The sequence below is a fragment of the Cucurbita moschata genome, unplaced genomic scaffold (genome assembly GCF_002738365.1).
Source record: "Cucurbita moschata cultivar Rifu unplaced genomic scaffold, Cmos_1.0 Cmo_Scf00011, whole genome shotgun sequence".
Taxonomy (NCBI): domain Eukaryota; kingdom Viridiplantae; phylum Streptophyta; class Magnoliopsida; order Cucurbitales; family Cucurbitaceae; genus Cucurbita; species Cucurbita moschata.
The window spans coordinates 3,696,414-3,717,109 of record NW_019268527.1 but is presented as its reverse complement, the minus strand read 5'-3'; the positions used below and the strand labels follow the sequence as shown (position 1 = coordinate 3,717,109).

General features: G+C 37.3%; 3 protein-coding genes and 1 long non-coding RNA gene across 8 annotated transcripts; 3 read left to right on the top strand and 1 right to left on the bottom strand.

Moving 5' to 3' along the window:
• The first annotated feature begins 144 nt into the window (after nucleotides 1–144).
• On the top strand, nucleotides 145–2,920 carry LOC111449963. The gene is made up of 3 exons (XR_002711741.1): nucleotides 145–256; nucleotides 1,727–1,769; nucleotides 2,649–2,920. It is a non-coding gene; the product is annotated as an uncharacterized LOC111449963 (long non-coding RNA).
• A 1,118-nt stretch (nucleotides 2,921–4,038) lies between these two features.
• LOC111449961 (reticulon-like protein B14) lies at nucleotides 4,039–10,778 on the top strand. Of its 5 annotated transcripts, XM_023090072.1 has the most exons (9): nucleotides 7,004–7,022; nucleotides 7,232–7,306; nucleotides 7,421–7,521; nucleotides 7,563–7,655; nucleotides 8,577–8,645; nucleotides 8,731–8,911; nucleotides 9,530–9,659; nucleotides 10,229–10,298; nucleotides 10,386–10,778. In XM_023090072.1, the coding sequence occupies exons 3-9, from the start codon at nucleotides 7,440–7,442 to the stop codon at nucleotides 10,547–10,549; spliced, it is 789 nt and encodes a 262-aa protein (XP_022945840.1). In that variant the 5' UTR covers nucleotides 7,004–7,022; nucleotides 7,232–7,306; nucleotides 7,421–7,439; the 3' UTR covers nucleotides 10,550–10,778. The 5 variants fall into 5 exon arrangements, 3 of the variants coding, with proteins under 3 accessions (XP_022945839.1, XP_022945838.1, XP_022945840.1); XR_002711740.1 differs by lacking the exons at nucleotides 7,004–7,022; nucleotides 7,232–7,306; nucleotides 8,577–8,645; ... (1 more) ...; nucleotides 10,229–10,298; nucleotides 10,386–10,778 and adding exons at nucleotides 4,039–4,667; nucleotides 4,751–4,956; nucleotides 5,707–5,995; nucleotides 6,071–6,156; nucleotides 6,236–6,327 and having other exon boundaries at nucleotides 7,421–7,655; nucleotides 8,731–8,821; XR_002711739.1 differs by lacking the exons at nucleotides 7,421–7,521; nucleotides 7,563–7,655; nucleotides 8,577–8,645; ... (2 more) ...; nucleotides 10,229–10,298; nucleotides 10,386–10,778 and adding exons at nucleotides 4,040–4,667; nucleotides 4,751–4,956; nucleotides 5,707–5,995; nucleotides 6,071–6,156; nucleotides 6,236–6,327 and having other exon boundaries at nucleotides 6,475–7,022; nucleotides 7,232–7,368.
• Nucleotides 10,779–14,726: 3,948 nt separating this feature from the next.
• Nucleotides 14,727–17,302, top strand: LOC111449959 (receptor protein kinase-like protein ZAR1). Its single transcript, XM_023090067.1, has 2 exons — nucleotides 14,727–16,285; nucleotides 16,358–17,302. Exons 1-2 carry the CDS (start codon nucleotides 14,815–14,817, stop codon nucleotides 17,020–17,022), a joined length of 2,136 nt encoding a protein of 711 aa, XP_022945835.1. The 5' UTR covers nucleotides 14,727–14,814; the 3' UTR covers nucleotides 17,023–17,302.
• Nucleotides 17,303–18,575: 1,273 nt separating this feature from the next.
• LOC111449860 (auxin-responsive protein IAA32-like) lies at nucleotides 18,576–19,496 on the bottom strand. The gene is made up of 4 exons (XM_023089950.1): nucleotides 19,368–19,496; nucleotides 19,089–19,301; nucleotides 18,884–18,992; nucleotides 18,576–18,782 (listed from the first exon to the last, which is right to left on the bottom strand). Exons 1-4 carry the CDS (start codon nucleotides 19,468–19,470, stop codon nucleotides 18,707–18,709), a joined length of 501 nt encoding a protein of 166 aa, XP_022945718.1. The 5' UTR covers nucleotides 19,471–19,496; the 3' UTR covers nucleotides 18,576–18,706.
• Nucleotides 19,497–20,696: the final 1,200 nt, after the last annotated feature.

Sequence of the window (20,696 nt, the reverse complement as noted above, 5' to 3'; positions counted from 1 at the left end):
CATACTTCCAACCCTCCATTATTAATTTATATTATTTTTTCCATTTATTTAAGAGATTTTATTTTACCTTTTTATTTTTATTTTTTAAATTACACTTAAATTTAAATGATTAAAAATTATACTTTATTTTCACCTCATTTTTTTTTAATAATTATTATTTATAATACAACGAGTTTCCTCGGATTCAAGGGCTACCGAAAATCTCCTACTTCGCGCCCCTCGAATCCTGAGGTCCGTAATTGATCTTCCTTCTCTGGTAATGGATCTTTCCATGTTTGATGAAATGAACTCTTTCTGAATTTGTATGCATCATTCCCGAGTTTGATCAATTCGGTTTTACTTCTAATCTGGAATAGCATTGGGGATTCTGTTTTTTTTTTTTTTTTTTGTTAATTCGTGCAGTATTTGCCCTAGTTCTTGATTCTGTAAATCTTTGGATCATATATGTTGTTGGATGAGACTGTTTGTTCGATGATTTAATCTCCAAGAACCATGGATTTTTGAAATACTGTGTTACATTTTTTTCTTTTCAACCTAGAGAAATGACTAGTAGGTCATATTTGACTTCTTTCTTACTGATAAGCTCCAGATCTTGTTGGTGGTTGACGTTTATGGAGCCAATCGTTATCCACACAGTGTGGGAGTTTCTTTTTATGGATATCTATTTCCACTAATTGCTTGTGCCATTTTCCATTTACACTGTAGTGAAAGTAAGGGACACGTAGAGTAATTGAAGGTCCTCGTCCATGTGTTTTTCTGGTTAAATTAACATCAAAGCTTTATGTGAGGAAAGAAACATTCATGGTAAGGGTGTGAAAAGTTCTCCCTAGTAGACGCGTTTTAGAAACTTTGAGAAAGCCTGGAAGGGAAAGTCCAAAGAGTACAATATCGGTTAACGGTGAGCTTGGGCTGTTACACATGGTATTAGAGCCAGACACCGGACGCTGTGCCAGCGAGGATGTTGGGCCCCCAAGAGGTGGATTGTGAGATCCCACATCGGTTGGAGAGGGGAACGAAGCATCTCTTGTAAGAGTGTTGAAACCTCTCCCTAGTAGACGTGTTTTAAAAACCTTGAGGGAAAGCCCAAAGAGAACAATATTTGCTAGCAGTGGAGTTGGGTTGTTATACTTTCTTTGTCATGCCAACCTAAAAAGAGGGAGGGATGCAGAGCTCAACATTCTTGGAAAACAATCGAATCGAGTGTTCGATTAGCATACAGAATCAAAGTCCACCGTTTGTAACAACCCAAGTCCACCGTTAGTAGATATCATCAGTTTTGGCCCGTTACGTATCGCCGTCAGCCTCACGGTTTTAAAATGTGTCTGTTAGGAAGAAGTTTCTACACTTTTACTTGTAATATTTCGTTCTCATTTCCAACCAACATGGAATCTCACAGTCTTCTATTTTTAGACTCGAACAACTCCTCAAGAAAAGATTAGGGAACCTCACATTGACAAAGACAACAACGATCGAAAGTTTTGTTTCCGGGCACCTCTTAGTACTTCTCCTTTGCATATGCTTTCATTTTGTTTCATTTGAATCTCTATATGACTTGCTCTTCCGTCCATAGTTTCAACAAAACCATTAGCTAACTTGGAGGCACTGCTAAACTTTTGGCTGCTGCATTTTTCAACGCTCAAAAACCATATATGTGAAGGAGAATCCTTTGCTGGTTGTTTTCATCCACATGATTTTGTCCACAATAATTGTCTTCTTGTCTTAACAGGGAGCCCACTTATTGCAATTTGCAGACTCTTCGTGTAATTTAGGTAAAGTTTCATGTTCTTTGTTCTTTTGCTTCTTTTTCAGGTTTTTCTCTTTAAAACACATCATGGGTTTCGTTCTCTCTCTTCCATTATTTCACTTCCTAAGTAACATTTATTTCTTTTTTTTAATACAATTTTTGTTTCTTTGGTAGGATATTAACTCAAAATTAATTATTTAGTGCACCATAACGTGTAATATGTTCTTCCTTTATATTATTTGGTTCTTGGTTGTGCGTTTATGACTCGGTCTTAGGATAGAGCAGGTAGCTGAATCAGAATAATAATCATCTTATTTGTTCTTTGGAGTGCATTTATGACCCAATTTTGGGACAGGGCGGATAGCTGAATCATCATAATAATCATCATCTTATCCATTGAATTTGTAGAACTTGTAACGGCCAAGCCAGAGTCATTGCTGGTAGATATTGTCTTTTTTGAGTTTTTCTTTTCCAACTTTTCCTCAAACTTTGAATTTGTGATTGTCTAAATCTATTGCCAGCAGATATTGTTCTTTTTGTGCTTTTCTATGTGATTGTCCAAGTCTATTGCTAGCAGATATTGTTCTTTTTGTGCTTTTCCTTGTGATTGTCTAAATCTATTGCTAGTAGATATTGTTCTTTTTGTGCTTTTTCTGCTAGCAGATATTGTTCTTTTTGTGCTTTTTCTTGTAATTGTCTAAGTCTATTGCTAGCGGATATTGTTCTTTTTGTGCTTTTCTTGTAATTGTCCAAGTCTATTGCTAGCAGATATGGTTCTTTTTGTGCTTTTCTTGTGATTATCTAAGTCTATTGCTAGCAGATATTGTTCTTTTTGTGCTTTTCCTTGTGATTGTCTAAGTCTATTGCTAGCTGAAATTGTTCTTTTTGTGTTTTTCCTTTTAAGTCTGTTAGGTAGAAGTTTTCACATCTCGATAAAGAATATTTTGTTTCCTTCTCCAACTGACGTGGGATCTCATTATCCACTCCCTTGGGGCCAACGTCCTCGTTGACTCGTTGGCACTTGTTTGTCTCTTCAATCGAGGAGAAAAATTTGTAATGTAAAAAATAATAGAGTTTTATCTTTAATTCCCCATCATTACGTGTACCTCAAGATGACGTTGTTGCCAAATGCGACTTTTTTCCCTTTTTGCTTTCTCTATTTTGAATCCTTATCCATTTTTATTATCCAAAAAAAAATAATTATATATATATATATATATATATTTAGTTGGTAGTGTTTGAATTTATCGGACCGTACACGTGGCACAAAATGGTCCATTCAAAGGGGTCCACATTCCAGTTGCGATTGCGAGATGCCCCGTAAATAAACTCTCCTTACCTAACCACAGCTCCGGATCTCCTCCGCGTCAGACTTTTTCTGTTTCGTCCCTACATTTTCTCAATTTCACAGTTTTGCCCCTAAACAAAGACAAAACGTTGATTTTCGGAATTTCGTGTGGCGGGAGCTCGCCCTCTACTTCTAAATATTGAAAATTACATTATTATTATTATTATATATATATATATATATATGTATACAATAAATTAATAAAAATACTCTTACTATTAACTTTGGACGGAAACTTTAGTTTTTTTTAAATACCCTTAAACTTCTAGCGGTGTTTTAAAAGTTCTCTTGGACTTTAAATTTTTTTATTAATATTTTTCATCTTTTTAAAAAAGTTTAAAAATACCTTTATAAATTTTAAAAATTTTAAAAATAGCATAACTCAATTTAATTTTATAGTTTTAAAAAAGTCGTCTACCTACACCTATAGAGTAAAGTATTTTTTTTTTTATTTTAAAAAAAGTTTAAATGTTTTTTTTAATAGTTTTTACAAAAGTTTGAAATTAAAAAAAAAAAAAAAGTTTCATAGTGATTTTTTTTTTAAAAAAAAAGCTCAAAGTTAAAAATATATATTTGAAATAAATTATTGAATGTTTTTTTAAACTTTTTTGAAAGCTTTTTTAAACGTTTAGGGATATATATATTTTTTTTTATAGAAAAGAAGTGCAAATTGAATGATAGTTTTATTAAAGGAATTTTGTTCATTACTTAATTATATTTTAAAAAAATTGTGAATTAATTGTTATTTCAAATTTGGGATCTGAATTTTATTAGCTCTTACATAGTGAACACTAATTTTCTTATTTAATATTTTAATTAATTTATTTTTTTATTATGATTCTCAACTAGAGTTTTCAATTTTTAAAAATTTATTTTAATTAAAAAAAAAAGAAAAAAGAAGGAGATTTTCAATATTTAATTTCTTTATTTTAAAAAAGAAAAAAGAAAAAAAATCTCCCTCATTCTTAATCCTAATCGGTTTTTCGTCGAGCCGCTTTGATTTCCTCCCATTCCATTCGACTTCGTGTTATTCAAAGCTACTGATTCTCTTCTCTCTTGAAATTCCTCATCCGCGATCTGATTTCCCCGGAAAGATCTGACAATTGCTGTTTCTGCTGTCTGGATTTCAGATTATCAGATCGCACCGCCATTTCTCTTCCACTTCCGCTTCGTCGCCGTCGTCGTCGTCGTCGTTGACTTTGGTTAGGGATTGTTCTTGCCACTTGCAGACTAGTGTTCCTTAGTTGGTGGTAGACTGTCGAGATGTTAGGAGCAGGTGTTCGGTTTGGTCGCGTCAGAGGTGAGGACCGGTTTTACGATTCATCGAGAGCCAGGAAGGGCCTTCTCAGCCGTCAAAATGATAGGCTCTGTAGACCTCAAGAACACGCTTCAGCTACTCCATCTTGCGCGGTTAAGGATGTTTCCGTGCAGTATCCGATTATAGAGGCTGGGGACCGTGTCGTCTCTGATGAAGCTACTAAACCAGTTCCCCAGCCGGCTGTTTCTCCGTTAAGTAATCTCGAGCGCTTCTTGCAGTCGGTTACTCCGTCTGTGCCTGCTCAGTTTCTCTCTAAGGTTTGAGTGGGTTTAGAGCAATGTTTAACTTTAATTCGATTTCACTTCTGGAATTCAGCTGACTTGTGTTTTGTTGCTTGCAGAGTGCGTTGAGAGGTTGGAAGACGAGCGATTCGGAGAGGCAGCCTTACTTTGTGCTTGGTGATTTGTGGGAAACTTTCAAGGAGTGGAGCGCTTATGGCGCTGGAGTGCCTCTGTTATTGAATAACACTGATGGTGTGGTTCAATATTATGTCCCGTATTTGTCTGGCATACAATTGTATGGCACGGAATCGTCTACAAAGCCAAGGTATTCAATATGCAGATTATCTTCTATGAAATGTTGTTCTCTTTAATCCATTCATTGGTGCATATTTTAGCATGCAGCTTCTCAACTCAGGAATTTGCAATTTTTTGGTTCTGATTCTGTTTTACTTTGTGAGGGGTACTGAGGTTTAGGTTTGTGGTTTGGTGGAAGGGTATGTTTTTTCCTCGAGTGATTTGATGTTCTGTTTATATTTTGTCCCTAAATTTTGTAGCTTTATCCTATGGACCATCATGCCAATTCGTAGTTCGCGTAGAATGCTTTTCTTCTACCCATCCTCGTTTCGAGACAGAATTCCTCCTTTCTATGTTGCAAAACTGCTTTTAAAGTTTAACCAACTTTTGATTGCTTAGTTAATATGTCATCTTGATTAATGGCGGGTTCGAGAGCGTTTTAGAGTTTGAGAATCTGAATGTCATTTTGTGTTACTAAGTATGGCGTGAGAGGTTTTCATTCAGGAAAATAGCACAGGGTAAACACTGAAGGGTAGACTCGTTCGGATCAATGTTCTAGAATTTGATTGCCATTTCTTGTAGCTGGAGTCGTTTCACTTTTTTGGTTGATCATATTCTTAGCTTTGAATGTAGTATTATGACATTATTAAGAAAAAAGAATTTGTGTGCTTTGATGGGACGTTATATTGTTCCTGAGTTTCATGAATTTGATTGTGAATTCTATCATATTCTTACGTTTGTTTTTTGTGATACTGATGCATAAGCTTTGGTTGTTTGGAAGGCAATGGGGCGAGGAAACTGATAGTGACTATAGAGATTCAAGTAGTGATGGTAGTAGTGATTCTGAAACAAAGAGAAGAATAAAACACTGTAGAGAACCACCCCACCATAATGATCCGTCTATCACGGCTCCTCTTCGAATGGATAGATTGTCTTTGAGGGACCAGCATTTGGGACATCTCGAGGACTGCTCCAGCGATGAGGCTGAATCTTGCAATTCTCAAGGTTGCCTTCTATTTGAGTATCTTGAAAGAGACCAACCGTATTCACGTGAACCTCTGGCAGACAAGGCAAGTAGTTTTCTGGGTTTTGAGAATATATTCGGGTTTACAGCTTCTCATTTTTCTTTGTTTTTTTGCATACAGATATCGGACCTTGCGTCTCGTTTCCCTCAGCTGAAAACATTGAGAAGTTGTGACCTACTACCATGTAGTTGGATATCTGTGGCATGGTATCAGAATCTTCACATTTCTATGAGTTCTCTTTAATATCCATGTGACTAATTGCTTCCAAACCAAAACGTGTTGTAGGTACCCAATTTACAGGATACCAACTGGGCAAACATTAAAGGATCTTGATGCTTGCTTTCTCACATACCATTTTCTACATACCGCAATGGGAGGTAATTCAATTTCTTGCCAGTTTAACCAATGTTTAAGTTCATTTTGGGATTCTGTCATGTCATTTAGAATATTTATATCGTGTGAGATTTGATGTACATTATATATCTGAGAAGAGCATGAAAATTCATTTTCTTCATATTTTCTAGGCCCTCAAAGCCCTCAAAGCCCTCAATTGCCATTTGTGGCATATCCTTGTAAGACGGATGCCAAAAAAGTTCCTTTAAGAATTTTTGGACTTGCTTCATACAAGTTTAAAGGCTCATCATTGTGGATGCGAAATGGTGGAGTTGAGCATCAATTGGCAAACAAGCTCTCGCGGGAAGCTGATAAGTGGTTAAGAGATCTCCAGGTCAATCACCCAGATTTCGTATTCTTCAGCCGACGAGATTTAGCACCTTACTGATACGATACTCTTACAAACTAGAAAACGAAAGTCGACAAGTCGTGGCCCTACAAAAGAACCCCGTAATTAGTTGGATTAAGCCGTATGCCTGTTGAAGAAGTGGTACACTCAGTTTGCTTTCGTCAAGGTGGGGGATTGAAGGAAGGTTAAGGAATGTGATAGGTTGCAAAATACTGAAGCTTTAGTTGGTCGTCGGTGTGCCGTGCCTGATGTAATAACAAAGACCGATAGAAAGTGAAGTCTAAAGATGTAAGAAGAAAACATTGCTGTAAGACTCGCTGGTTTAGCAAGGTAGATGCTGGTTCGACATGTATCCAATAAGCATGTGTTCTTCTTTGCTTTCACCTTTTAGTTTATGTATCCATAGAAGAGCCATCATTTGAGAAAACAGGCCTTCCTTAATCCCTCCAACTGACGGTCCTAATTTTGTTAGAATGTAATGTTACTTAAGAGGATTTAGCACCTCACTGGTTTTATTCAGGCATTGAACTGTACTGCAGGAGTTTCCTTGACCATGAACAGGTTATAACGATTAGAAATGTATATGGAAAGCGTACAAAACGCCCTGAACTTGGGTATCTATCTGTTCTTGGCTTAGTTTCTTCTCTTTCCCATATCTATAGAATTGCTTAATTGAGGGTCTGTTTGTTAAAGATGTAGGCATCTTTTACTTGCCCATTTTTTGTCAGGTATGGCCGTCATGTGAAGATGAAAGAATGTGAAAGCAAGAGGATCCTTACTCGTAAGCAATGCTCAATGGCCAAGTGTTCTGTCCTGATCTGTAGAAATGGTAAGTGTATGGTAAGAAAGCCTCTAGTTTCTGCTTTACAGAGGGCAGGGGACCCACTAATGGAAACACAGCGTTGGCTTGCTTGCCTGGTGTTCATAGGACCTGTAACAAAGTTTCTGATTCCACCATACCAAGTAAGTTTTCTGAGCTACTGTTTAATGTCTATTAATTGTGAGCTAAATGGATGCTGCTGTTGTGTTGGAATATCTAGATTTGCTTTTGAGTGTTTGGTAAAAACTGTTTTCAATTTACCCTCCTGGTAAATGAATGTTAAATTTGGATGGTTATATGTTTACAGGGTATTAAAACTAAATTGGAAAATGCTTGAAAATTAAAGACTAAAACATACCTTTCGTACTGAATTAAAAAACATAGTGAACTAGCTAGTCAACGACGGTGAGATTTCACATTGGTTGAAGAGGGGAATGTAGCAATCTTTATAAAGGTGTCGAAATCTCTTTTTGGTAGACGTGTTTTAAAACTGTGAGGTTGACAACAATATGTAATGGGTCAAAGTGGATGATGTCTACTAGCGGTGAATTTGGACTGTTACAAATGGTATTATAGCCTGACACTAGGCAGTATGTTAACGAGGATGTTGGGCTCCTAAGGGGTGGATTGTGAGATCCCACATTAGTTGGAGAGGGAAACACCGGGTAGTGTACTCCAGGATGTTGACCTCCAAGGGGTGGATTGTGAGATCTCTCTGACCAGGATGTTGACCTCCAAGGGGGTGGATTGTGAGATCTCTCGTTGGTCAGAGAGGGGAACATAAAAACTTCTACCCAAGTAGACGCATTTTAAAATTGTGAGGCGGGTAGGGTTTTGAAGAAAACCTCCTAAATTTGGTACAAAATTAATTAAGTTTAGAAAAGAAATTTTGAATTTTGAGTATGGAAAAGAATTAAATTATAAAAAATTGCAATATTAATTGGAAATTTAATAGAGAAATAATAAGAGAAGCATGCCCACAAACAAGAATTCCTTGATAAATTCTCCATAAAACCCATTCCTTTCTTTCATCTTCTCCACTAAACCCATAAACTTTCCGGCAGCAAACATTATAATGTCCAACTCCGGCGACCGTCCGAGGTTTCTGCATTCCATTTTTGGGCATGGCAAAGGTTCAGAATTAAAAGTTTATAGTTCTGTTATAAAATATATCAATTTGATGTTGAATATAAGGGGTGTTTTGGATTTGAATGGCAGTGGCGGAGTTGATGCTGTGGAAGAAGAAGAGAGAATCGGCGGCGATGTTGGCCGGAATCAGCGGCGTTTGGTTGCTGCTTGAGGTCTTGGACTACCACTTTGTTACTCTGCTTTGCTATCTACTCATCATTACTATGCTTCTTCTCTTCTCTTGGAACAAACTGGCTCTTCTCGTCAACTGGTAAATCCAATTATTCATTCTTATTCTATTTTTATCTCTAAACTTTCAATTTTGTTCGATTCCGCTTTAAATTCAGATAAATGTTATAATTTTAAATCTTCGATAAGTTTTCGTTGAAAATAAAGTTGTACAAAATTCACGAGAGAGAAGAACGAGCGCCGGCGAAGACGCTAGGCTTCGAAGGAGTGGATTGTGAGATCTCACGTCGGTTGAAGAAGGAAACAAAACATTTTTTTACTAGGATGTGAAAACCTCTCTTTAGCTGATGTGTTTTAAAACTTTGAGAGGGACGAGAGAAAGTTCGAAAAGAAAAGCTAGACAATATCTACTAATGATGGCTGTTACACTAATTTTTAATGATTAAAGTGTTATGAAAATATTTTGTTAAAATTACCGAGTGAAATGGCAAAAACTAAATATAGGGTAAAAATTATCGATCATATGAATTTATTTTTATAATAAGGTTTTAAAAGTAAAATAATTTTGTTTGATTTAAATAATTGGATGAATTTGCAAAAATTGAACATAGGATAAAAATGGTAGAACTCGTATGAATTTATGGTAAAAGTTGATGCAGTAATTTTTTTTTTTTATCTTATTGGTGACGTGGCTTGGCAGGGCTCCACCGAATGTGCATGATTTTGAGATCTCAAACGCCACTTTCACTCGTTTCTTTGATACAGTCAACTGGTTGGTCCACCACTTCTTTCAAATTTCAACTGGCCAAAACTTTAAGCTATTTGCAATGGTACCCTTCCAAATCTCACTATTTAATATATACCTATTTTTTATTTTTAAACGCCAAAGTTGAAATGGTACCCTTCCAAATCTCACAATCCCCACCCCTTTCGGGACTTAGTATTCTCGCTGGCACTCGCTCCTTTCTCTAATCGATGTGGGATTTCACAATCCATCCCCTTTGGGGGCTAGCATACTCGTTGGCACATCGTTTGGTGTCCACCTCTTGGAGGCTCAACGTCGTTGCTGGCACACTGGGCTTTTGAGGCCCAGTGTCTAGCTCTAATCTTATTTGTAACAGCCCAAGTCCACCATTAACATTATTTGTAACTGCCCAAGTCCACTATATTGTCCTCTTTGGACTTTTCCTCAAGATTTTTAAAACGCGTTTGCTGGGGGAGGTTTCCACACCTTCTAAGAAATGCTTCGTACTCCCTCTCCAACCGATGTATGATCTCACAATCCACCATTCGCTGACACTCGTTCACCTCTCCAATCAACGTGGGATCTCACACATAATCTTTATAAGATAGTAATCGATCAATGTTTATGAAGCTCATGAATCAACCCATTTTGCAGGTAATGGGTAGCATTTGGTTGGTATCACTCATTGGAGAGCTAACAAACTCATTGAATCTCATATACATTGGTTGGTATCACTCTCTTTCTCTCCCACTTTCTATAGAATTTCTATGTCTGAAAAAGACTGTGACATGTTGTTCTTAATATTGAGCAGTGTTTTTGAGCTTACAAACAGTTCCAATTGTGTTGGACAAGTACGAGGAGGAGATTCATAAGCTTGTCTCCAACCTCAAGTCTTCCATGGACACCTTCTTCCACACCTTACACTCCAATTTTCTCACCAAAATCCCAAGAAGGACCCATATCAAACAAACTTAGTTCCTAATACCCTATATTTCAATCACTTATTTTGTCCCGAACCCGTCTTAGATTCAATCAAAATTGAGTTGTATTCCATGTTTTTAAATACGTGTTTGATAGTAGATTTAGAAATCCATTAATGTATGAATCAATTTGAACATATCTTAACTGATTAATATTTTAATAATATATCTTCTACTAAAAGATCAGACGTTCAAAGTCATTAATGTATCAATCAATTTGAACCTATCTGATTATTTCATCTGGTACCGTTCTTATATATTTAATATAAATAATTTGAAATTAGGGAGGGAGTAAATTATTATTATTATTTTTTAAATCTTAGACGACCCAAAAAAAAAGTCAACAAAAGCTGGTCTTGATGTCCACGTGGCACCATACTATTGGTCTGTCATAGGATTAGGTATTTAGGCCCTTGGTTCACCCCTTCATTATATTCGTTTGAGTGTTGATCCTTGGAGAGATCGGAGGAGGGTTTTTAAACGGTGAGGGAGTTAACAGATTTGAGCGGCGGCGGCGGCGGTGGCGGATTGATGAGCGGCCCGGCAGTTCTGATAGTATGGGCGGTGGTGGTTTCGATTTCCGTTATTACAACGATCATATTCTCCTGCACCGGCGGCGGTTCTAAAGAGAAAGACACGTCACACCCCAACACATACAGTACTGCATGCGCCGCCGGGTGTGGCAGTTGAAGTCTCCGCCTCCGCCGCAACCCAATAACGAGACGGTGGCGCGTCTACCAACGGCTAACAGCAAAACAATTGCATGTAAATCTTCCTCCTCCATTTTTATTTTATTTTATTTTACTGCTTTAAAATATGTAAGAAAAATTAAAGTTAGTGGATAAAAATGAAATGAGAAAAAGTAAAAAAAAAAAAAAAAATTACCATTTCCCATTAGTTATATTTTTTCATTAAATAAAAAATTCACGAGTGTAAGCCAATGTTATTTCCAAGGTTATATACCATAAGCCGTTGTTATTTCTCTCTTGCTTGCTTATATAACGTCTCTTTCAAAAATCTCTCCCTGTCCTCGCTTTCTAAAACCTTCTCTTAAAATCGAGGCCAGAGGCTCGAGCATACGTCGCTTGGCCGTAGGCGACGCAAGAACGAATTGGCTTAGCTCACTTGTCGTTAGAAAGTGAGTGCCGCACAATCGCAAGTCCGCTGCCATTAAAAGTGCGATTGTGACAAGTGGTGTCTCTATAATCAAATAATACTCTCTCCATTGTTATGAGACCTTTTGGTAAGCCAAAGCCATGATAGCTTATTCTCAAAGTGGACTCGTGTTCGTCTAACATGTTATCTACTTTGTTTCAGGGGAGGTTCGATATAGATTCTTTATAAATATTTTTATATTATTTTAAAAAGTTCAAAAATGTATTTACAATAAAAATATTTTTTTAATTAAATATTAATGGCTTCCATATGTTTAAATTTTTTTTTAATTTTTAATTGTGATGCAAGGGGTAAAAACTTTATTTTTTAAAAAAATGTCTAAAGCGGGACCACTAACACAACTATTTATAGGATGGTCCCTACACATCATTAAATTGCAAAGTAGACCCTAAAAAAATAAAAAAATAAAATTCATTTAAATACTTTGTTTTCTCCGCCTCTCAATTTCACGTCCCGGAGCTCCTCCAGACACGTGGGACTCATCCCACTCCTAATCTGTCGCACAATTTCTCTCCATTTTCTCGCGATACATTCATCTAATTCTCGTCGCTCGTGAACCATTCCTCTTTCTACCTTTGTAGGTCCCACCACTCTCCACGTGGTACTTATCAGACCACGTCGTACTAAGCGTACCAGGTAAGCAAAAAGATCCCAGCCGTTGATTCAATATACAACATTAAAATAAAATAAAAAACCGTAAAAATTTGTGATTGGCTGGAAACGTGGTCCCCACAAGACAGAAATTATTACGATGTGGCACTTTAACGGTTACTAAACAATGATTACTTATTATAGTAATTGGGGTGGACACTCAACGGTCGCCGTCTGATCATTCCCCATCGCAACAATGTGGTCCCCGGTGGGCCCCACCTTACAATTAAAATATCGTTACTAATTTTAAAAACATGTTTAAATAAAATATAATTAAAAAAAATATAAGAATTTAAATAAAAATAACACTTTTGTATTTATTTTAAAATTATTATTCCTAATATTAATACCTTTATTTTATTATATTAATTGTTTATTTCAATTAATTATTATTGGATTTTGTCGGAAACTGTCACATGCGAATTCCAATCTGCCGTACGTTGTTGAGTGTATCGAAAGAATGTATGTTTTTTTTTAAATAATTAAAATTATTAAATAACAAAATGCCGTGAATTTCATTAAAATATGCTAATAAGAAAACTTAAGGATATTTTTTTAATTAAATACAAAAAAATTATTTTTATTAATATTAATTTATCCTTTTAAATATAATAAGTGTTTTTAATTGAAAAGAATTCAATGATTGATATATTAATAACAAATTAAATTTACCTTTTTTAGTATATCGTTAAATTGTATTAATTTCCATCATACCTTTCAATTTTACAAAATTGACTCCAAATTCAATAATTATTGCAATTTTTTTCAATAATTCAACCTTTAATTTTAATAAACGTATTAATTTTAATAAATTAAACTTTTGCATAAAATTAATTTTTTTTAAGAATTTTTTTTTAATTTTACACCTTTATATATATATATATATATATATATATATAAATAAATGTAAATTATAACGTTTACCTCAATTTGAGGTGCAAATTGAAGAAACAGACAAATTAAAATAAAGTAAAAAACAAAATAATTAAAATCAACTTAATCATTTTATTTTTTATTTTTATGGTAATTTTCCAAATAATATATTTAAACTTTTTTTCAAATTAAAAAAAAAATACTCATAACGAGAATATAACTATCAAATAACGGTTGGTTCAAAGTACATTCGAGTAATGAAAACAAACTTAAAATAGATTTATTAAACAACGGTTGGCTGGCTCGAAGTATAGTCTTGTGACTAACGGTTCGAGTAAAGAAACTTAGCTCAAAGCAAGTAGGAATCTAAATTGAGAATGGGATGGAAGAATGTTAATGTTTTTTTTTTCTTAAAATAAACACATAAAATTGTCACAAATTTTGACTTTAATCCGACAATAGTGTTGACAAAAACATGATGGGTTTTATAATGTTTTATAATGTACATTATTAATTAACGTACATTACATTATTATTTTTAGAAATGAGAGTGATGGGTCGTACCTAGAAAAGAAGCATTTTGGCAACACCTCTTTGTTTTCTTCGTAAATTTTACACAAATCTTTAGATATCGAATCGATACTGTGTTCCAAAAATTTTATAAATTTGGTCTGTCCATCGCTAGTATATATTGTCTGCTTTGACCCGTTACATATCGCTGCCAGTCTCAAAGTTCACACCCTTGTAAGGAATGTTTCGTTCCCCTCTCCTACCGACGTGGGATCTCACAATCCACCCCCTTGGAGGCCAGCGTCCACGCTGTCATACTATCCATTATCTGGTTCTGATACTATTTGTAGCAGCCAAAACCCACCACTAGTAGACATTGTCCGCTTTGGCTCGTTACATATTTTCGTCAGTCTCACGATTTTAAAACGTGTTTGCTAGAGAGAGGTTTCCACATCGTCATAAGAAATGCTTAATTCCCTTCTCCAACCGATATGAAATCTCACATGTTCGTTAATCGAGGCTCGACTCCTTTTTCTTTTAGAGTCTTCATCATTTTTTGACTATGCCTTTGAGCCTCGACTCCTATTTCTTTTGGAGTCTTTTGTTCGACATTTGAGGGTTCTATCGACATGGCTAAGTTTAGGACATGACTTTGATACTAATGTTAGACGAACACGACTCTCCACAATAGTATGATATTGTCCACTTTGAGCATAAGCTCTCATAGCTTTGCTTTGGGCTTTTCAAAAAGCCTCATTCTAATGGAGAGAATATTCCATGATTATAAACTCATAATCATTTCCTGAATTAGCCAATGTGAAACTTTCATTCAACATACTCCCAGCCCAACAATTGAGTTGAGTCAGGGGACGATCCTGTTATTTTGAGCCACATCATCTCTCAAAGATAATTTAATGAGTCACTAGACGTTAAAACACTATTCTCCTTTTTCTCTGTATTCGCCATTGAATGACTTTATCTTTTCGGCCTTGAGAAAAGCTTTTTGCAACCTCTCTCTCTTCTTCATCGAACACCAAATTTCAACTCACCATGGAAAACCCTCCTTCCATCTCCTTCATCTTTCTCCTGTGCAACTTCTGTCTTTCAATGGCGGCTTTGAACGACGAGGGCACCGCCCTTTTCTCCTTCAAACAGTTCATCACAGAAGACCCAGAAGCCTCCCTCAGCAACTGGAATTCTTCAGATCAAAACCCTTGTTCTTGGAATGGCGTTACATGCAATGATCTAAGAGTCGTTTCCCTTAGTATTCCCAAGAAGAATCTCAAAGGGATTCTCCCTTCTTCGTTGGGGATTCTTTCTCACCTTCGCCATGTGAATCTAAGGAACAATAAACTCCATGGAACTCTGCCATTGGAGCTTTTCCAAGCTAATGGAATACAGAGCTTGGTGATTTTTGGGAATTCCTTTTCTGGGTTTGTCCCAAATGATGTTGGTAAGCTCAAAAACCTTCAAATCTTGGATTTATCTCATAATTTCTTTAATGGGTCGTTGCCTGTTTCGTTGATTCAATGCACAAGACTTAGAGTTCTTGATATTAGTCACAATAATCTTACCAATGCTTTGCCTGTTGGATTTGGTTCTAGTTTGAATTTCTTGGAAAAATTGGATGTTTCTCACAATATGTTCAATGGTTCAATCCCTATGGATATTGGTAATCTCTCTAGCTTGCAAGGAACTGTTGATTTCTCATATAATTTGTTCTCTGGTTCAATCCCTGCTAGCTTAGGAAACCTTCCTGAAAAGGTTTATATTGATCTTAGTTATAATGATTTGAGTGGTTCAATACCCCAAAATGGTGCTCTTATGAACAGAGGACCTACTGCTTTCATTGGTAATCCTGGTCTTTGTGGACCTCCATTGAAGAATCCGTGTTCTTCGGAAGCTCCAGGCGCGAGTTCGCCATCGTCTTTCCCGTTTTTCCCGGATAACTCTCCACCTGGGAGGTCTGAGGGTAATGGAGGGTTGAGTAGGAGCACGTTGGTTGCGATAATCGTCGGCGACATTATCGGTATCTGTCTGATTGGGTTGCTGTTTTCGTATTGCTATTCGAGGTTTTGGACTCGTAGAAATGGGAAGAAGGTAGAGCAATCTAAAGATGGTCTTCATAAGGGAGAGAAAGGAAGAAAGGATTGTCTCTGCTTTCGAAAGGGTGAATCCGAGAATGTTTCGGAGCATGTACAGCAGTTTGATCTTGTAGCTCTCGATTCAAACGTGACGTTTGATCTCGATGAACTTCTTAAGGCGTCGGCGTTCGTTTTGGGGAAAAGTAGTATCGGGATAGTGTATAAAGTCGTGCTCGAAAATGGTCTCACTTTAGCTGTGAGAAGATTGGGTGAAGGAGGTTCACAAAGGTTTAAAGAGTTTCAAACTGAAGTTGAAGCAATTGGGAAGCTAAGGCATCCAAATGTTGTTGGCCTTAGAGCTTATTATTGGTCTGTTGATGAAAAACTGCTTATTTATGATTACATATCAAATGGGAGCCTTGCATTTGCCATTCATGGTACGTTTTCGTAACTTTCTTGCAGCTAGAACTTGATCGTTTATATGTTTTTGATTGTTCAAACGTTATCAGGGAAGCCCGGGACATCGTCGTTTACACCGTTACCGTGGTCTGTTCGGTTAAGAATCATGGAAGGTATTGCAAAAGGGTTGGTTTACTTGCATGAGTTTAGCCCCAAAAAGTATGTCCATGGCAATTTGAAGACGAACAATGTACTTCTCGGACACAACATGGTTCCTCATATTTCGAATTTCGGGCTTGCTCGACTTGTTAACATCACTGGAGGATCTCCGACTCTGCAATCGGGTCACTTGACAGACGAAAAACCCCACGAGAAACAGCTTAAGTCTGCAACTTCTGAAGCTAGTACATTCAGTTCTAATATGAATACTTACTACCAAGCCCCAGAAGCTTTAAAGGTCGTGAAGCCATCGCAGAAATGGGACGTTTACTCGTTCGGTGTGATATTACTCGAAATGATCACCGGAAGGTTACCGATAGTTCAGGTTGGAGCGTTGGAGATGGATCTTGTTCAATGGATTCAACTCTGCATTGAGGAAAAGAAGCCGCTTTCGGATGTTATAGATCCGTCTTTGACACCGGACGACGATACAGACGAGGAGATTATCACGGTTTTGAAGATATCTTTAGCTTGTGTTCAAAATAGTCCCGAAAGAAGACCGACGATGAGACATGTTTCTGATGCGTTGAGTAGGATGATTGTGAATCCAAAGTGAACAACGAATCGTTCATGCTCGAAAGCTCGAGCTCCCTCGTAAAGGGTTCGAAACAAAACTCTGGCTTTTCGTACGCTCGTGTAAATGAAGATGATTTATGTTCGTTCGAATGAAAACTCGTTAGAATTTGTTTTTCTTTTACTGTCTTGAAACTTCGTTGAAAAAATGGCTGTGTTCTTCAGTTGAGCTTTAGGGTTGTTAAGAAGGCACTGTTTGAGGTGGGAAATGGCTGACTTTTACATGAGCGTGATTGTAGGGACGAGCGCCTGCAAATTCTGCAGCCACTTTTGACTCATGCCCTCCAAGAAGATGCTCTAATGGCCCATTCTTAGGACATTTTTGCCAATCATTTCGTTTCATTCCAAACTTATTTTAAACGAAAACATATTATATTATAATCGACGTAGACGAGATTCGAAGCTATAATTGTAAAGGATATTGTCCGCTTTGGCTCGTTACGTATCGTTGTTAGTCTCATGGTTTTAAAACGCGTCTACTAGGGAGAGGTTTTCATGAGGAATGTTTCGTTCCCCTCTACAACCGATGTGGTATCTCACAATCCACCCTCGTTAGAGACCTAACGTCCTTGCTGATACATTGCCTGGTGTCTAGCTCTAATATAATTTGTAATAGTTCAAGTCATTGCTAATAGATATTGTTCGCTTTGACCCGTTACGTGTTACGTATCGTTGTCAACCTCATGATTTTAAAACATGTCTACTATGGAGAGATTTTCACACTCTTATAAGATATGTTTCGTTCCCTTCTCCACCGATGTGGGATCTCACAATCCACCCTCCTTGGAGGCTCAGTGTTCTCGCTAGCACACTGCCCGATGTTTGGCTCTGATACCATTTGTAATAGTTCAAGCCTACCGCTAATAGATATTTTCTGCTTTGACCCGTTACATACTGTTGTTAGTCTCAAGACTTAAAAATGTGTTTACTAGGAAGAAGTCTCTACACCCTTATAAGGAATGTTTTGATCTCCACTCTAACTCGTGCGAGATTTCACAATTCACCCCTTTGGGGGCCAGCGTTCTCGCTAGCATACCGCTTGGTGTCTGGCTCTGATACTATTTGTAACAACCCAAGCCCACTGCTAACAGATATTGTTCACTTTGATCCGTTACGTATCGTCGTCAGATTCATGGTTTTAAAACGCATCTACTAGGAAAAAATTTCAACACCCTTGTAAGGAATGTTTCGTTTCCCTCCCCAACTGATGTGGGATATCACAATCCACCCTCTTTGGAGGCCCAATGTCTTCGCTAGCATACAGCCCAGTGTTTGACTATAATACCATTTGTAACAGCCCAAGCCCACCAGTAATAGATATTATCCGTTTTGGTTCGTTACTTATCGCTGTCAATCTCATTCTTTTAAGGCGTGTACCCTTATAGAGTATGTTTCGTTAATCTCTCCAACCGAGGTAGGATCTCACAAGAACACATATTCGAGCTGAGCTTTAGTTGGTTCTTTGTTGTATGTATGATAAATATCTTATACGGCACCGTGTAGATGTATAATTTTATACTAGCTCGAATATGCGATATAAAACTATTTATTGGAAGATGTTGCTTGAAAGGGTGCTTGGAATTAGGTCATTTGCCCATGAGAATAGAAGCCACCATTGTAGCAGAAGATAAAATTCCATTGAGGTTCAATTTCGATGGAAATTTAACCTAATTTTGATGAAGGACAACAAAAGCCTCGTCTTTCCGAGCAATTCTTAGCCTCGTCACGCCTTCTACGAATTGCCTGTCCAAAGTAAACCGAATGAGAGAAGAGTTGATCGTTACTATTAACGAGACGAGTCAACTAACAAATATATGATTGATAACGACACGAGAGGAACTTACTTCCATGGAACGTCACCGACACTCCTCCAATTCTCATCTCCATCTTTATAGAACAAAGAGAATTCAGATTCTGTCTCGAATAACTTCAATCCAAATTCACATTGTCGACCTAATAGAACAACATAAAACATACACGTTAGAAGTTTGTCTAATTTCTCGAGATGATGGACAATCACCGTAAATTTTGAGACATATCCGTACATACCAAACATGTCTTCGAGCTGAAGGGCAAGGCTAGAATAGTAGCCATGTTCAAAGATGCAAACTTTCCTGCCAACAATGATACCATCCATATTCACTTTCACATAACCCCGCCGCCGTTTGCTCTGCACCACCTCCGCCTCTTCCTCACACTCTTCTCCCTTCTTGTAGAGATCCGACAGCTGAGCCGCCGCCGCCACCGCCGCCCAATTCATCGCTTCAAAACAACCTTGAATCAGCAACAAAACCCAACAAAAAAACAAAACAAAACAAAGCATCTCACAATGTGGTCGTGGTAGGGGATGATGCTGAGGCTGCAAAGCTCTGAGGCTGAGCCCCAAGTCTATGAGGTGATCATGGTCTTCTTGATGAGCATAAGGGTCCATGGAGGAGAGGGCCTGAGAAAGTTTAAAGGAAAGGGTTAAGGAGGGGTTTGTATATATATGTGTGTGTGTGGAGTGTGGGGGACAAGAATGGGGTCTTCCCATCACTACTCATTCAAGCCTTGTTATCTTGTTGTGTGTGTGTGTGTTCCATGCAAGTTATGGCTTGGCCACTTTGATGCTAACAAACATATGTTTTTGGATTCTTCCCAACCTGGCCATCATGCTCACGAGACTAAATGATTTTGGTGACCAATCATACACCTTCATATTGACACAACATGAAAGAGTAAAGACTTATCTAAGATGAAAGTATGTAAAAGGAATTTGGAACGGGCATGCAGCCATAGACAACACGTCCTTGACAAGCATGACCGTGACACCCAACACCCTCGTTGGCACATCGCTTGACAACTGCCTCTGATACCATTTGTAAAAGTCAAAGTTCACCGCTAACAAATATTGTCCACTTTGGCCTGTTATGCATCGTTGTGAGTGTCATGGTTTTAAAACGTGTCTACTAGAGAGATGTTTTCACACCCTTATAAGAAATGATTTGTTCCTCTCTTCAACCGATGTGAGATCTCACAATCCACTCCTTGGGGGCCAGCATCCTCGCTGACACACCGCCCCGTGACTGACCCTAATACCATGATACCATTTGTAACAGCACAAGCCCACTACTAGCGATATTGTCCATTTTGACCTATTACATATCATCGTGAGCCTCACAGTTTTAAAACACGTCTACTAAAAAGAGGTTTCTACACCGTTATAAGAAATGTTTTGTTCCCCTCTCGAACCGATGTAAGATCTCACAAATAATGATTGAGACAGTGGAGCATTGACGATTATCAAACTTAACATCATGCAAGCTAGTGTATTCTATTGGGCAAGACCCACCTATAACTTTATTTTTTGTTTCGCCAAAAAAGTATTGTATTAATAGAGATATCGTTCCATTCTTCTCGTGATCGAGACATTTGTCTACCCGTAACACGTTTCTTCACAATTTTGAACCCCTTTTGTTAACAAAAACAAATGTAAGAGTAAGTGAAAAAGAAGGAAGGAGAGAGAGAGGCAAGCATTTTTCTCTTTATCTCTTTTCATTAATAATGTTGTCGAGGAAGTAAAAGTAGTGGTAGCTTTTAAAGAACATAGTTGTCCCTTGTCAGTCAAATTAAATTTACCATTCAAACACTTTTCTGACAAAAGAAACCCATTCATAT

Coding starts and splice junctions, on each gene's coding strand:
- LOC111449961 (XM_023090070.1), top strand. CDS start 4,356: ATGTTAGGAGCAGGTGTTCGGTTTGGTCGCGTCAGAGGTGAGGACCGG. Junction 4,668..4,750: donor CTGCTCAGTTTCTCTCTAAG/GTTTGAGTGGGT, acceptor TGTTGCTTGCAG/AGTGCGTTGAGAGGTTGGAA. Junction 6,328..6,474: donor TCTACATACCGCAATGGGAG/GTAATTCAATTT, acceptor CATATTTTCTAG/GCCCTCAAAGCCCTCAAAGC.
- LOC111449959 (XM_023090067.1), top strand. CDS start 14,815: ATGGAAAACCCTCCTTCCATCTCCTTCATCTTTCTCCTGTGCAACTTC. Junction 16,286..16,357: donor CCTTGCATTTGCCATTCATG/GTACGTTTTCGT, acceptor AAACGTTATCAG/GGAAGCCCGGGACATCGTCG.
- LOC111449860 (XM_023089950.1), bottom strand. CDS start 19,470: ATGGACCCTTATGCTCATCAAGAAGACCATGATCACCTCATAGACTTG. Junction 19,302..19,367: donor TCCCCTACCACGACCACATT/GTGAGATGCTTT, acceptor GTTGTTTTGAAG/CGATGAATTGGGCGGCGGTG. Junction 18,783..18,883: donor GTCGGTGACGTTCCATGGAA/GTAAGTTCCTCT, acceptor TACTTTGGACAG/GCAATTCGTAGAAGGCGTGA.